Here is a 14,196-nt window from a genome sequence, read left to right as displayed (position 1 = left end):
TCACCCCATCCTTATATATTTATAAATATGCATAGCAACAGATGAGCCATACACTGTAAATATTTTTAACATTTTAATTAATAGATGTTATTATATAGATAGAAAAATAATTGATAATAGAAAAATAAACAAAAAATATACTAAATATAATCTAATAAGGTGTGATGTAAACAAGGATTGTATTTTCTTAAGTATAATTAAAACTTAATCTATACCCAACCTTCAGAAATACCGCCCCAGGAAAAAAATGGACAAACCATCAATTCCAGCCTTTTATTGTAAACTGCTACACGTTATAAATACAAAATCTTTCTTAAATAACATTAAAAATGTCAACGACGAGTATAGTTTTTTTCCTCAAAAGTCAGCATTTATATTCGTAGCATAAACTTGAAAGCTGAAAAGTCAATTGCACCGAGGAGAGTACATCGCTGTTCATGGCTTCTTCCGAGGACACGTCCTCCATTTTCCCGCGCTTTGTCCATTCCAAGGCAAAAGTGCTCAAACTTTAGCAGCTAGGAAAAATAATATAAAAGCAGAAGTGTTCTCTGTGCAACTTCAGCTCGCTTTTGCGTGACCAAGGCCGTTACATTCTGCGTGTTTATCGGAGCACGGAGTCCCGACGTGTGGCAGAAATACATGGAAAAGCTTACAAAAATAGACAAAACACAACCCGAGATTTTTAGCACCACGTACAAAAGATTGGATAACACCCGGAGAAAAACGGGGCGTCTCTCAAGTGACCGAAGAGTTGTGAGGAACGGCCCGGGTGGAGGTCGTGTTTCCCGCGGCGTGCCAGCTTGTTTGCAACCTTTTGGGAGGCCGGTCGGCCATTTTTCCAGGCGAGTGCTCGATAGTCACGCTGTAGGAGGGCGGCGGACTCTGGGGAGGCGTCTTTTTGCCCCCGCCGGGCGAGAAATTGTCCACGAAGACGGTGCGGTTGGGAGGCGCGCGAATGCAGGAGCGCTTCAGCTCGGCGTGCCCGAGGTAGAAGCCCGGGTCCTTCTCTGCCCCGTTGGGCAGGCGGATCATGGGGGGCAGGCCCACGCGGTCCTGCGCCAGGTAAGGGTGAGCGGGCTGCAGGCGGCACGATTGAAGGGGCGGGGCTAAAACCAGCGTCGAGCGGTTGCCCGGGCCGTGACCCGTCTGAAAACATGAGCAAAACATCCGAGCGTGAGACAGACGCTCATCCGAGCCCGGCGTTATTCGGGGCGTGCGGGAAAGGATTTAAGGCGGGGGTGTCGGGTGTCATTTTTCGGCGTAGTTTTAGCGATGCCGGCCCTCCCGGTCAAGGTATCTTGAACATTATAGTAGTCAAAGGTAGTTGAGATGGCGCATTGTGTTGCCAAATTTCTAATAGAATAGAAAATGATATCGGAAATGGGGGCGGAGTTTAAAATGCCAACCAGGAAACGGCCAAAAAACAACAGGAAGCGATAAACGAAGAAGAAATGGATAGGGAATCATCCAAAAATGATTGTAAGTATCCTAAAAGGGAAGTGGAATGGACGTCAAGTAACCTTTTTGGGCCAAAAATAAAATAAAAAACAAAGTTTGACACCCCTGGCTTCATGTAAATGAGCCAATAGGAAGCAAAAGAAAGCGAAATGACGACTCACCCGGCCTTGTCCGCGTTGACTCGGCACGCCGCCGGTCCACCCGCCGGAATCCTGAAACGCAGAGCGACCCGTCATGAGAAAGAGTCTCGCGGGGGCGAGGGCGGCACGGGTGGGCGCGGTCACCTACCCCGGGCGACGGCGGGACTTCCCGAGCGTGGCCCAGCCTCCCGAGCAGCGACAGGGCGAGCAGGCGGTAGTGGACCAGGAGGCAGACGATGACGGCCGCCGTGACGCTCATCGCCAACAGGATAAGTATTATCTGAACCAGCTCCAGTTCAGCTGCGAACGCAAAAGCGAGGCCACGTTAGAAAACGCAGTGACGCCTTGGTCGTCATGGTAACTGGGCCGCAGCTTTCACATGACGGGAAAAAAATGGAAAAATAAGCACCGTTTCTGAGCGCCCGCGACGTGAAGTTTTTCTTCTGGAGATGATGGCGTCAACATCACGCAATGAAGTTCAATTTTTTATTTTTTATTTTTCGCTACAACATGAACGCGCCCGCAAAAATGCCATGAGTGGCTACCATAGCAAATCACTGATCTGTGCGCCTTAGTGTCCTTTTAATCATTTGTTTTTGAACATTCATCCCCTGAAGCCATTTTATAATTTGGGAGGCACGCCTAACAAAAAAGTCTCAAAAGCTACATATGAAAGTACACAAGAATTCTTCCATTTTTGTTTGAAGCAGCCTATTGGGGACTTCTTCTAATATTTTTCCTATTTATTAATGATATCTTGGCCAAGAAAAGTCAATCACGGCTGCCAATCAGTACGTAATGGACGTCTATTGTCGTCAACGCCAGTGTTTACAGGTGAAATGTCTGTAATGTTTGTTATTCAATGTTGAATAGCTTTGTTAAATTGGAGGGGGGAAAGACATTTTCCCCTTCTTAATACATTTCCAAATGATCGTATCGAGGTTTGATATTGGCAGATCCGCAAAATCATGAAAAATAAGCCTTCTGCACCTAAAAAAACCTCCTGATAGCATCGCACTTAGCATTAGCAATTTACCTTAACATGAATTGTACTTGTCAAATGGCTTATTTTTGATATAAAGCTGTCATGTTCCTTTCTCAGATGATGACTTCATTTGTTATATTTTTAATAATAATAATAACAACGTGTGCTAATGGGCGCCTTTGACGCATTTGGCTTCATTAAAAAAAAGGAAGGATTGCATTGTAAAACTAAACTGGTAGCAGGGGGTGATACTACGAGCCGGATGAGCCATGTGGTCTGGGTTGCGGGGATCATTTATTGGACCATTTATTACCCAGACGCGTCTAGACACAATACGCACACACACACACACACACACACACGGAGTGTTTAATGACGGGAGGGCCAGTCAAAGGGAGAAGGGCGTAGCAGATCAGACGCCATCTGGCTCATTAGCTACGTGGCTAATCCCAATCTAATATTCAAAAAGGGCGCATGCAAATGCCACGACGTTTTGCCGACCTCGTCTCTCTGACCTTGATTTAAATAAACTTCAAGACGGCATGCTGATGGGGATTTCCAATGCAAATAAGAGCGTGGCTGGCGGATCCGTCAATGGACGACACGGCGACACTTTTTAGTAGATTTGATTGGAGTCAATGTTTACGTTGTCTATTTGTGCAGTTGAATATAAAAGAGAAAGGTGGAGGAAAAAAATTCTGACACAAGACGAGGTCGAATACCTGTTTAGTCGGGCTGCATATTTCATTTTGACTTTAAAAGTTGATTAATCCTCGCTTTTTGCCAATTCTAATTGTGGAATTACAAATACATTTTCAATCAACTGCAATTCCATCCCCACCCAAAGCTGCATTTATCATCCAAAGTAACATAATACAATCAACGCATTCTTTACAAAGCTGTTGGTGGTGTACGATTTATTTTATATTTCCGAAATCGCAATACCTTCATTTCCTCTAAATCTACTCACCTAAATATAATACAAAAAAAGACTACAACTCAATAAAACTCTAGCAATCAACCCAATTCCACTCCCATAATAAACGGGAGGTAATAAAAGAATAAAGAAGAATCTCTCTTGACGCAATACACAACATTTCCTGTCTTTGAGATAAAGTGGGCCCTTATTGATGACACATTTTGACTTCTTACTGGTTAGCGCGTACCCCGAGAACCCATCGGAATCCCAAATGTCGCGTGGTAAAATAATTTTGGGATGTCTATCTGGAAGAAAAAGCGGCGAAAAGTAAAAAGCGAAACATCTCGCAAACAAAGAGCGAGAGGAGGAAGACAAAGAGCGAGACGGAGACCCCGGCTGACAGACCTTCACCTTTCACCCTTGACCCCCGCCTAGCTCCCCCCTCCCCCCCGAGCCCCGAGGAGGAGCGACCCCCAGACAGCCAGCCGGCTATAATGAGGAGTCTGGTGCATCGCAAATCAATCTGGAAGTGTGTTTTTTTTGTTTGCTTTTACCCCCGTCGAGTCTCGTTCCCACCGAGGCCAGTCACAACAAAAGTCGCCAATGGGCGCCTCTGCCATGCTTTAAATTCATATTTTAATCATGCTAAATATCCGTCAGAACATCCAGAAGACTTCAACTCCTTAGCCCAGATCTTCTCTTTGTATCCTTAATAACAGCAAACCTATGTAGTATTGAAATATACATGTACAGTATATAATATGTATTTGCGTAAAACTACTCACCCATGTTAAAACGTGAATAAATTGTGGTTAATTTTGGCTGATTTTATTGTAATTCTATACAACGGTGAATATTTAGAGCGCAAATATACTATTTTATAATATTTTTAGGAGCTAATTACCACAGTGAAAATGGAGAAGTTTAGTTCTTTTACATCCTGTTTGTTCCATGAATGATTAAATGACATTTCCATGCAGGAAGAAAATATTTCATTGGCAGACCCAAGTAAAACATGTTATATATTCATTTATCCCATTATTGTTAAACAGTGATTAATAAGACTGCCCGCAAGGCATCCAATGAGCGAGTGCAAATGTCAATTTAAAAAAAAATATCATGAATTGGTGTAGTGTGGGTTTTATGCAGGGGTACCTAATAAAGTGTCCAACTCTTCCATGAAAAAGCTGAGTTTAGCTTATTTGGGTAATGCACCATGCGGCTAACCGAAAGCAAAACAATGTCTGCTGCAAATAAGCAAAAGCAAATTAAAAATAAAGTATCCTCCCTTCATGAAAGGACAAAATGGACATATTTCTAAACGCATATTACAGTGATAAGTGCTATGATAAGGCTTGGTCACACCTGCAGACTTCTAAAAAAATCATATTTTAACATACATGTCAAAGGAAACCTATTTATGAGATGTATTCATGGGATTATTAAAGAAAAATAAAAGCAAATGACTTACATATATCCATGCCCTGTGGCTGGGGTTCTGTGCAAGAGCAATAACCATTGGACTGCGCGGGGCTGGAGCTTCGCAAATGGGCCGCTGGGTTTCGCATGAGACGGCCGCCGGGACGCCGCCGCCGGTGATGCGAATTCCCGACGCCGACAGCCCGAGCCCGAGCTCGAACCCGGAGCCTCCGCATGCAGTCGCGCCTACATGACCGCGGCTCCCGGAGGAGCTCGGATCCTCATTTGGACTCCACTGAGCTTTCCATAAATAAAAAAGAAGAAGAAAAAGATGTGCTCTCCTCTTCGCTGCTTTGCATCCGCGTCTGAGCAACTGCGATGCCTTGTGATTTACAGCCCCCCCTTCCCCTGACTCCGTGGGGGAGGACTGGATGGGGGACAATGAAGGAAGGGGAGGGTCGGCTAGACGCATCCTCCAGACCGGTGTTTCCCCACCATTGTGCGGTTAGACACGGTCAGGTGTGCCAGGGGGAATTACAAGTCATACATTGTAATGTTCGGAGAGAAAAATCGTAATATAATGAGAATAAAGATTAAAGTCATGTTGTTGCTTATGTTCTGAAACGCGAACCGGAAGTTGTTTAGCTTCACGGGCTTCAACTTTAGTCGACGCTAAGTCTGTGTGAGCACAAAACTACTCTTTGTGTAATATTAGAAGATTTAAGTCATATTGACAGTAAAAAAAAAGTCGTAATGTTACCAGATTTAAGTCATTTTCTTGTTTTTACGTTACGTGAACCAGAATTTTATTTTATTTGAGGGGTATCAACTTTTGGCGACGTGTGTTTGTGTGTGCGTGCATAACATTGCTTTTCACGTAATATTAAGGACATTTCGGTAAGATTGGGAGTGAAGAAATTGATGTCAATCACAAACATATGACCTATAAGTGTTTCTTCCCGTTACAATAAAGTTATGTGGAAAAAAAATGTGACGTCAGTCACCCAAACCAGAAAAAGGTGAAAGAAGGAGATAGCAGCCATCTTCCTAAGGTCGGCTTTTCGGCGCAGGAAAGTAATTTTAAAATAACCCTCTAAAATATTAATCATTAGTCCTGTGTATATGTGATGGGAAAATAGATGTGTGGGTTGTTTTGTGGCATCCGTGGTGAGTTTGCGTGATGGCTTTGCGCCGTCTGGTGTGCTAGTTGTTCGCCCTCGCCCAAATTAGCAGAGGAAAGTTAGCTAGTCTACAAATCCTAAGAGGTGGGGAGTATGAACGTTCACATCTATTAACTGTTTTTGTACTTTCTACTAACGTTACAGTTCGATAAAACGGAGGCCTCGTTAGCATTATGTCATTTTACAGAATTAGCATTGGGCATTAGCTCCTTGCACGCGCGACAGGAAGCGACGTTTTGTTTACCTTCCGGTGCTATTTTGTTCGGGTCAACTCGTTTATATTTTTAGTCATGTATTTTCTTAAAATTTATTTTTGTACTCGTTTTCATAAACCTCTAATTGAGGAGAATTAGAAACGAAAATGTTATTGTTTGTATAACTAGTTTCAATACAACTTTTAAAAGTCGTCATGTTTTTTGACTTAACATCAGAGGTTGTAGTTTATTTTTATTTACATTTTAAAAAGAAATGGTAAAAGCTTTGGGTGTGACAAGACAAGAAAACGTTTGGTCAGCATCCGTTTATTTTAGATGCCGAGACATTGTTCTGCTGGCGGCTGCAAATCTCGTGACAACCGTGAGACTCGTCATGCTGGAATCACATTCCACAAGTAAGAATAAAGCATTGTTTACTTGAAAACATGTTTTTTGCTGTTTTGCATAGATGAGATATGACCATGAATTTTTTAATGTCCCAGGTTGCCCAAAGAAGCCTCTCGTCGGAACCTCTGGATCAGCAACTCCCACCGTTCTGATTTCTGGGACCCTCAGACTGATTTTGTCTACTTTTGCTCCAAACACTTTAAGCCAGAAAGCTTCGAGTTGACCAGTTGCAGGTCAGTTTTGAGCGGAAGAATCAGTCAATCCACAGAAATAATCAAGCTTTTTTATAGAAGCGACAAGTCCATCATTTAAACTGCTTTGCGGTTATTAGCTGTTTTAAATGGGCTCGATAGTTAGCTATTAAAATGGAGAAGCTACGTTTACGTACATCCTGCTTTTTTTGGTCTTGTAGTGGCATCAGGAGACTGAGAGAAGATGCCTTTCCAACGGTGTTTGATTCCTCATCTCCCAAAAATGACAAGTGGCTTGGAGACGTCCCGAATCAACAAGGCAGGTGAGATAAAAAAGTGGCTTTTCATATCGTTAAAAAAAAGTACTTTTGAGGTACATTCTCATCAAAAAATTAGCTGAGTGCTAACGTAATATGGCTAACTAATAATCACGCTGATTTATCTTCATGACCGTGTCGATTATTATTATTATTTTTAATCAAAACAGGAAATCTTCAGACGAGCACCAGTGCCAAACCCCGGGTGAATCCGCAAACCCGACTTCTCTCGAGGTTGAGCGGGAGCAACCCGGATTCTCCCAGGAAACGGCAGAAGATGGAGACCAGCTCCGGTCTGGAAGAAAACCTCCTTCGCTTCCATCTCCAAGTCGCTCCGTCTCACCTTCGCGTTACATGCGGCGCCTCCCTCCACGCCCGGGCTTCTACCTGCCCAAGGAGCACAGCTACGCCCTACTCTGCCCCCTGCTGTGGAGGAGGCGCTACGACCAGGCCGTGGACTACTTGGAGAAGACCCTGCGGCAGCTGCACGCCGCCCGGCGCCGAGAGAACCGACTACGAGGCTCCCTGCTGAGGCTCCGCGACAGACGGCAGAAGACGCGAGCGAGCGAGGGCGACTCCGAGGACGACGGTCCCGCCGAAGGTCACGCCGCGGGCGAGGGCGCGGCGGATAAATACTGTCGTTTCTGCGGGAGAGGGCGCCGAACGCCAGAAACGGACAAAATGGCCGACTCGTCGCTTAAGGAGTCAACTGAGAAACGCCACTCCAAGGAGACCCGCTCCCTAAATTCTCCACGTGCCTTCCGAGCTCCACAACGTCTGCCCGTCGCTCTTGACGATCCACGTGAGGTGAAATCTCGCGATCTGGATTCCCTCCTGTTGATAAAGGGCCAAGACGAGGAGCGCTTCATACTGGTTCCCCTGGAAAACCGGCTGCAGAACTATCTCACCGCGGAAGATGCGGTCGCTCAGACCGCGACGGAATCCTCCGCAGAGAACACGGGAGATCCCAGCGGAAGTCGGCGGTGTCCCGCACGTGACGCCACCTCGCCGGAAGACCCGAGCGAAGGCGTAAGGGAGAAACTGAAAGAACACCTGGAGGGCTTTCACCTGCAGCTCAGCCACGAGTATGCCAGCTGACAAGTCTCATTTTCACCAAAAATAAAAATAATAAAATCCTCCCTCTAATGTTTTTGAAGGAGAATCTTAGGCCAAAAACTGAAATACTACATACTGTGCTTTTAATTCTTTTCCAGGCCAATGCAAACTGTAGCTTATCATCCCAAAACAATGCGCTAATCGGGCGTGGCTTCTCATATTTGAGTGAGTGGGAGTTTGTTTTGGATGACCCCCACAATCCCCCCTATACACCCCAAACACATTGTGTAGATCATGTTGAACATGACACACCCTCAAGGACTTCATTTGAAAATAAATCCTCGCCATCTGCTGCCATTTTTTTTTTCTTTTGGGATAAATTCCTGTGGTAAATTTGAAGCAAAATGTGGAGCAGCCCCCTCCTCACCCTCACCCTCACCCGCACACACCCCTCCAATGTCCCTCTCACATAAAAGCAGATACATAGATGGAATGTGGTTTCGCCTGTTTCCTCCTTCCCTCTTTTTTTTCCTTTAATGACTGATTTCAAAACTACTTTTAACCCCTTGATGACTTTTGACGCTCATTTGTGATGTTCCGGGGCCATTTTAAAAAATAGATTTTTTTGCATTATACATGAAATCATTACTGGTCATTATGTTTATGATGTATTTTAACTCATTGTATGCCATTGACGGCGATAGACGTCAAATACACCTGATCATTTGACTTCCTCTCTGTTTTGGATCATATCCGGGTCACGTTCTCTTTATTGGTCTCTTTTTGTTGCTTTTTAGGGGATTTTTAGGTAATGTTACATTTCAAAAAGTGTTTTTAAATTCCTGTAAAAATTAGTTAAGGCAGTTTGTTGCTAATGAGTGACATTTCATTCGATGTTTGTTATTTTATTTTATTTTTATTACGTATATTAACTCTCTGACCCCATTGACAGCAGAAGACGTCCAATCCAGCCCACCCCTCTCAAGCCCAACGGATTGGACGTCTATTACCGTCAATGGCAGCACTAGTCCTCCCAGGTGCAGTGGTTATATCCCTAACTCAATTTCTCATCTAACCAAAAGCAAAAACGTAAAAAAATTCTTCCAATTTATTTGTTTTAAGTTGAATCATATCAATGCAACGCATCTCAAAATGGAGCTTTGTCAAATCAAAAAAAAAATGGCAACAAACCCGTACTAAAACGTTCCAGATGTGAACTGGAAAGAGAACCTGGCAACATTACAGACTTATTCTTTGCAAAATAGTACACACCCAAGCATCACAACGGCAACACAAACACACACAAACAGTGTGACGGTGTCACACTATGGCGCATTTGCTTCCCTTTTTTACAGCTTCTTCCTGCTTTTTCTCCCCCTTTCCTCTTGTCTTTAGCAGTGAGGGGAAGGAGGGAGGATCCGGGACGACTGCCAGTTGCTGACAAAAACTCAGATCACCACACACACGTACACACACACACACACTCATTGAAAGGAGTGGATAGACACGCAGGACCAGAAGTTGCCACATTCGAACCAAGAGTCGACATGCCTCAGGTAAGTCCCCGACACAACTTACCACCAAATCGGCACGAATTCCCAATCATACGTTCGTTTTTTATTCATTTTTTTATTCCCATCTGTAAATATTGATCAAACGCGACGCGCGTGTAGCTGTTCTAAAGTTTTGACGTCCACTGGCGTAAAAAGCAGTCCATGAAATGTTACTTTTAAGTCGTTTTATGGAAGAAAAAGTTCCTTTGGGCTGTCTTTTTGTTCTTTTTGGGTCGTCTTTTCGTTCCTGAGGCAGAAGAAACGGAGTGAGATTTGCAAGCGGCCCCGCCCTAAAATGTATGAAGAACTTTTTCCAAAAGTCCGATTGCGCATGCGCGTTATTAATTCTTTTTTTAATTAAAACAAGATGACGTTACGTGTTTAAAAAATGAAATGAATAATTGGGAAAAAAGTGGGCTCGCTTCCCCTCGACCACCAGAGAAGACCACCAGGACTGATTTATTAGCACAGTAGCCTAAAAATGCGAATTATTTGAATATAATTATTGTTTTTTAGGTCTTATTTGAATTATTGCGAGCGAAGTGGGTTATGTCGAGCCTACCTTTTTTTAATTATTAGTATTTCAGCTAGAATATCCCCAAGAGAGGATGTATGATGCATGAAATATTTTTTTTAAAAAAAGAAACGTTTCCAGTAATAATTACATAGAATTGAATGCATTTACTGTCATTATACCAGTATAATGAATTTTAAAACTCCACCTTAAAGTGTCAGAAATTGGGATTAAAAAAATGACATTTGGTTAGATTAGGGCTACAAGGTAAACAGAAATATTGAGTTTGTTTTCATTCATTTGCAATGACTTAAAAATGACAATAAGAGCCCCAAAATAGCTTAAAGTTGAAGTTAGCTAGCTTGTACTATTCCAATTTAGCTAAAAAAAAATGACGACATCAAGTGCAAAGGTGAAGAAGGGCTTGCAGCAGCTTGCCATTCGTTTAAGAAGGGCGTGGTGTCGCTTTGTGTGTCTTGCAAAGCTGCTTGCCCACATGCGTGGAATAACTACTTGTTACTATATATATTTCTTTCTTCTTTTTTTTTAAATGAAGAGAACGCTAACTCGTGGTCATGTTGCATGTGACTCGTGTCGCAAGGAATGAATGAACCAGTACAAACATGATAGGCATTGTTTAACAAAACCCTACAAATTCTCATCCTAATTTGATTTATGAACATTTTAGGGCGTTGTTTTTTTAATGTACGTACAGTATAAGTGGGTGGAGGAATATATGAATGACGTGATGGTGAAAAGTATCTTTTATATAGATTTTTAGCTGCTATAGTTCACTGTATTGTGCTTTTTTTTTTGCAAAATGGCTGCTCAGTTTAATATTTGTCATTCAAAAGCCATGTGACTCACCATGAATTAAATACTGGGAGAGTGTGGTTGTGAAAAGTCACTCTTACGACGCTAAACTCGCGTGACATTAGACAAGATGTACTTTTTTGATAGCTGAAGAGCCACCTTGATCCAAGGACAGTTTTTGCTGGACTAGGAAACAAAACAAGTGAAGGATTCCACTTCAAAAAATCAAATGAAGGCTGATTATTAAATGTATAGAAACTAGGACAGCTTGTCACATAATCAGCATCACCCAAAACACAAAAACATCAACATTTGTCATCATTTCCACTTTTTAATGCATTTCCTCGGTATCCGAAAACCGAGAAACATGCAAAAATCTTTTTTTTTACGTACGTATCTTGAAAAAAAATCCAGGGCAAAAATTAGCAACAAAAAGTTAAAAAATCTTACAATACAAAGCATTGAGAGGGAACTGTGAGAAAGTTGCTAAACAAATAAGAGGTCTTTTTCTTGACTTGTCCAGTACTCAGACTTGGAGGGCGCCATCAACACGCTGGTCACCCAGTTTCACTCGGCCTCGGCCGACAAGGGCCCCACGCTAAAGTTGGACGAGTTCAAGGGACTCCTTTCCTCTCAGCTGCCCAACCTGGCCAAGGTAAGACCAAGATCGTCTCCAAACGGCGCACAAAGCAGGGGGTTGGTTGGAATGCGGAAAACATGGCCGACCGCACTGAAATCCTCGAGAGAAAATGACATATTGCCCAGGCCGCTTCTACCGCGTAAACACCACGATTGCTACCTTTGCGCACCGCTAAAATGAAGCTACCTATTTTTCTTCCATGTTTCGGGTCATGTTGACCCGTTTGGCCATCCGGGGGAGAAAAAAAACACAAAAGCTCATGGTAGGAATTTGTGTTGTTTTATTAGATTTATGGCGTCTCCGGTTAGCTGTTTTTGCGAGAGTTGGAAATGCTACAAAGGGGAATTAAAACAGCGTTGCTATTGCAGTTTTTATAAACCTTTAAAAATAAAGTAAGTAAATATAACATGGCTTTTTGGGTTAAAATGTAGTTAGAATACTTTTCTCCTTTTCCTATCCGCAATCACATTTGTTTATTCGCCCCCCTGGTAACAAAACAAGTTCATGAAAATGCCCCAAAATTGACAGGAAGCAACAAACGAACAAGAAAGCCCCTCCAAATTAAAACTAAATGATTCAAAATTTACTGTAAGTACCCTAAAATGGAAGTGAGGAAAAAAGAGATGCAAAATGGCATGCCATTGGCAATAATAGATGTCCAATTCACTTAAACGGTACCATTGACGGTCCTAGACGTCCAATCCATTTTGACTGCTCGTTCATTCGCCCCTCCCAGTCAAAATGGATAGTAAGTAAATCAACTTTTTTGGGCCAAAAATAAAGTAGCCCACATCAGGATCAAAGTGCACTCTACTGCCCCCTCGAGGTTAAAGTGATTATGATTTTTCAGTTGGTGACTTTACAACGCTATCCTTCCTCAAACGTTGATTTAAAAATAGCATTTATTTTACGGGGGAAAGTCGATTTGAAAAATAAGCGTTTGGACTGAACCGCCTGGTCAATGTTGGGAATTAAAGCGGTTGTATTGCGCCAAAAAAAGAGGGGAAAAGCCAAAACTGTTTCTGGTCTGGCCCAAGCTCGGCGTTTTAACGCTTTCCGTCAGTGTTCCGACAGCCCCGTGATTCTCGGCACATGCTTGGAATTCCTACGGTTTGCCGTCTAGAACAGAACGCCGCCTGAATAGAGCCTTACATATGAGCTGTTACTGTTAAAGCCTCAAGGTATATTTACACTCGGGCACAAAGGTGAGAAAAAGGAGACGGGCGTGTCTGCGATTCTTTTGTCTAGGTCGCTTGACTTTTTAAAAATGTTTTTGCTGTCACACCACCAGTGAAGACGCGTTCAGGGATGCTAGCCAAGTAGAAAAGTATGGTGTCCAATCCACGCCGCCCGCTTTTCATTGGCCCGTATCATCACATGTAGAATAGCTGTAGAATGTGCGTATTTTGTATTGTAATAATAACATAATAGTGGACGTTTTTGGCAAACGAAGCGAACGACCAATGGCGCTTTTCCACTTTTCCCCGCAGGGCTTCAACACGGAGCAAGGCCTGGGCGAGATCATGCGGAAGATGGGCGTGGGAGACGGCGAGGGCATCTCCTTCTCCCACTTCTGGAAGTTAATCCAGAACCTGGCCTCCTCCCAGCACGGCCTCCTCGGCGGCGGCGGCGGCAAGGGCACCTCGTGCAGCTGCGCCCTCCTGTGAACAAGCTCCTCCTCCTGTGAACAAGCTCCTCCCCCTCCTCCAGTCAACCGCTTCCCAGGTTCCCACCAAAACCTACGAAAATGTAGAACCCACCGTCATCGTCAACAGTCGTCGGGCAGAGTCCCAAAAAAATAAAAAAAATAAAAACACCGCCCACGTGCAAGGCATTCCATTTTTAGACGCTAACATCTCTATATGGCAGGTTTTAACATTTCCTATATACATTATGTCATACAAAAAAATCATTCCAAACCAAACCAGGGTGCAAAAAACATTTTTTTCATTTTTTTCCCCTTGTTAATGAACTAACCTTCTTCCACCAGCCGGTGCTCTTAACCAAAATAATATCAAAATGAATATTCCTTATCATATGCCTGAAAATTGAATAGGTACAAAAGGCCAAACCTGCTCTAATCATTAACCCGCATTCCTTTTTTTTCCGTTTTTCTGTCCATGTATAGTCAGTCGGGTGTCGTCCAAAAGGGTTTTGTTTACTTTTTACGTGTGTTTTTATTGGCAGTTGGATGAGATCAGCCATGACTAGAACTAGTTTGTGAAATAATGTTTGAATAAATTCACTCCTTGTGCACCAAGGCTTTGTTTTTATTACGATCCACACTTTCATCAATTCTCATCTGTAAAATGAATTGGAAATTGGATTGGATGTCTATCGCCGTCAAAGGCAACACTTTTAGAAGATTGGAATCGGGAAAATTTGGGTATATTTTGAAATATTTTTTG

General features: G+C 43.0%; 3 protein-coding genes across 7 annotated transcripts; 2 read left to right on the top strand and 1 right to left on the bottom strand.

Annotated features, from left to right (window-relative positions):
• Positions 1-259: 259 nt before the first annotated feature.
• LOC144067102 (protein TMEPAI-like) lies at positions 260-5,471 on the bottom strand. Its single transcript, XM_077590605.1, has 4 exons — positions 4,974-5,471; positions 1,747-1,898; positions 1,620-1,670; positions 260-1,146 (listed from the first exon to the last, which is right to left on the bottom strand). Exons 1-4 carry the CDS (start codon positions 5,155-5,157, stop codon positions 736-738), a joined length of 798 nt encoding a protein of 265 aa, XP_077446731.1. The 5' UTR covers positions 5,158-5,471; the 3' UTR covers positions 260-735.
• A 101-nt stretch (positions 5,472-5,572) lies between these two features.
• Positions 5,573-9,002, top strand: LOC144067101 (THAP domain-containing protein 7-like). 5 transcript variants are annotated; one of them, XM_077590603.1, is made up of 5 exons: positions 5,573-5,597; positions 6,633-6,712; positions 6,800-6,937; positions 7,117-7,218; positions 7,383-9,002. In XM_077590603.1, exons 2-5 carry the CDS (start codon positions 6,633-6,635, stop codon positions 8,308-8,310), a joined length of 1,248 nt encoding a protein of 415 aa, XP_077446729.1. In that variant the 5' UTR covers positions 5,573-5,597; the 3' UTR covers positions 8,311-9,002. The 5 variants fall into 5 exon arrangements, with proteins under 5 accessions (XP_077446729.1, XP_077446725.1, XP_077446726.1 ...); XM_077590599.1 differs by lacking the exon at positions 5,573-5,597 and adding an exon at positions 5,920-6,088; XM_077590600.1 differs by lacking the exon at positions 5,573-5,597 and adding an exon at positions 5,925-5,973.
• A 664-nt stretch (positions 9,003-9,666) lies between these two features.
• On the top strand, positions 9,667-14,048 carry s100v2 (S100 calcium binding protein V2). Its single transcript, XM_077590606.1, has 3 exons — positions 9,667-9,824; positions 11,672-11,803; positions 13,279-14,048. The coding sequence occupies exons 1-3, from the start codon at positions 9,816-9,818 to the stop codon at positions 13,453-13,455; spliced, it is 318 nt and encodes a 105-aa protein (XP_077446732.1). The 5' UTR covers positions 9,667-9,815; the 3' UTR covers positions 13,456-14,048.
• The last annotated feature ends 148 nt before the right edge of the window (positions 14,049-14,196 follow it).

This window comes from Stigmatopora argus, chromosome 21, assembly GCF_051989625.1.
Source record: "Stigmatopora argus isolate UIUO_Sarg chromosome 21, RoL_Sarg_1.0, whole genome shotgun sequence".
Taxonomy (NCBI): domain Eukaryota; kingdom Metazoa; phylum Chordata; class Actinopteri; order Syngnathiformes; family Syngnathidae; genus Stigmatopora; species Stigmatopora argus.
This window is presented reverse-complemented; position numbering and strand designations above follow the sequence as displayed.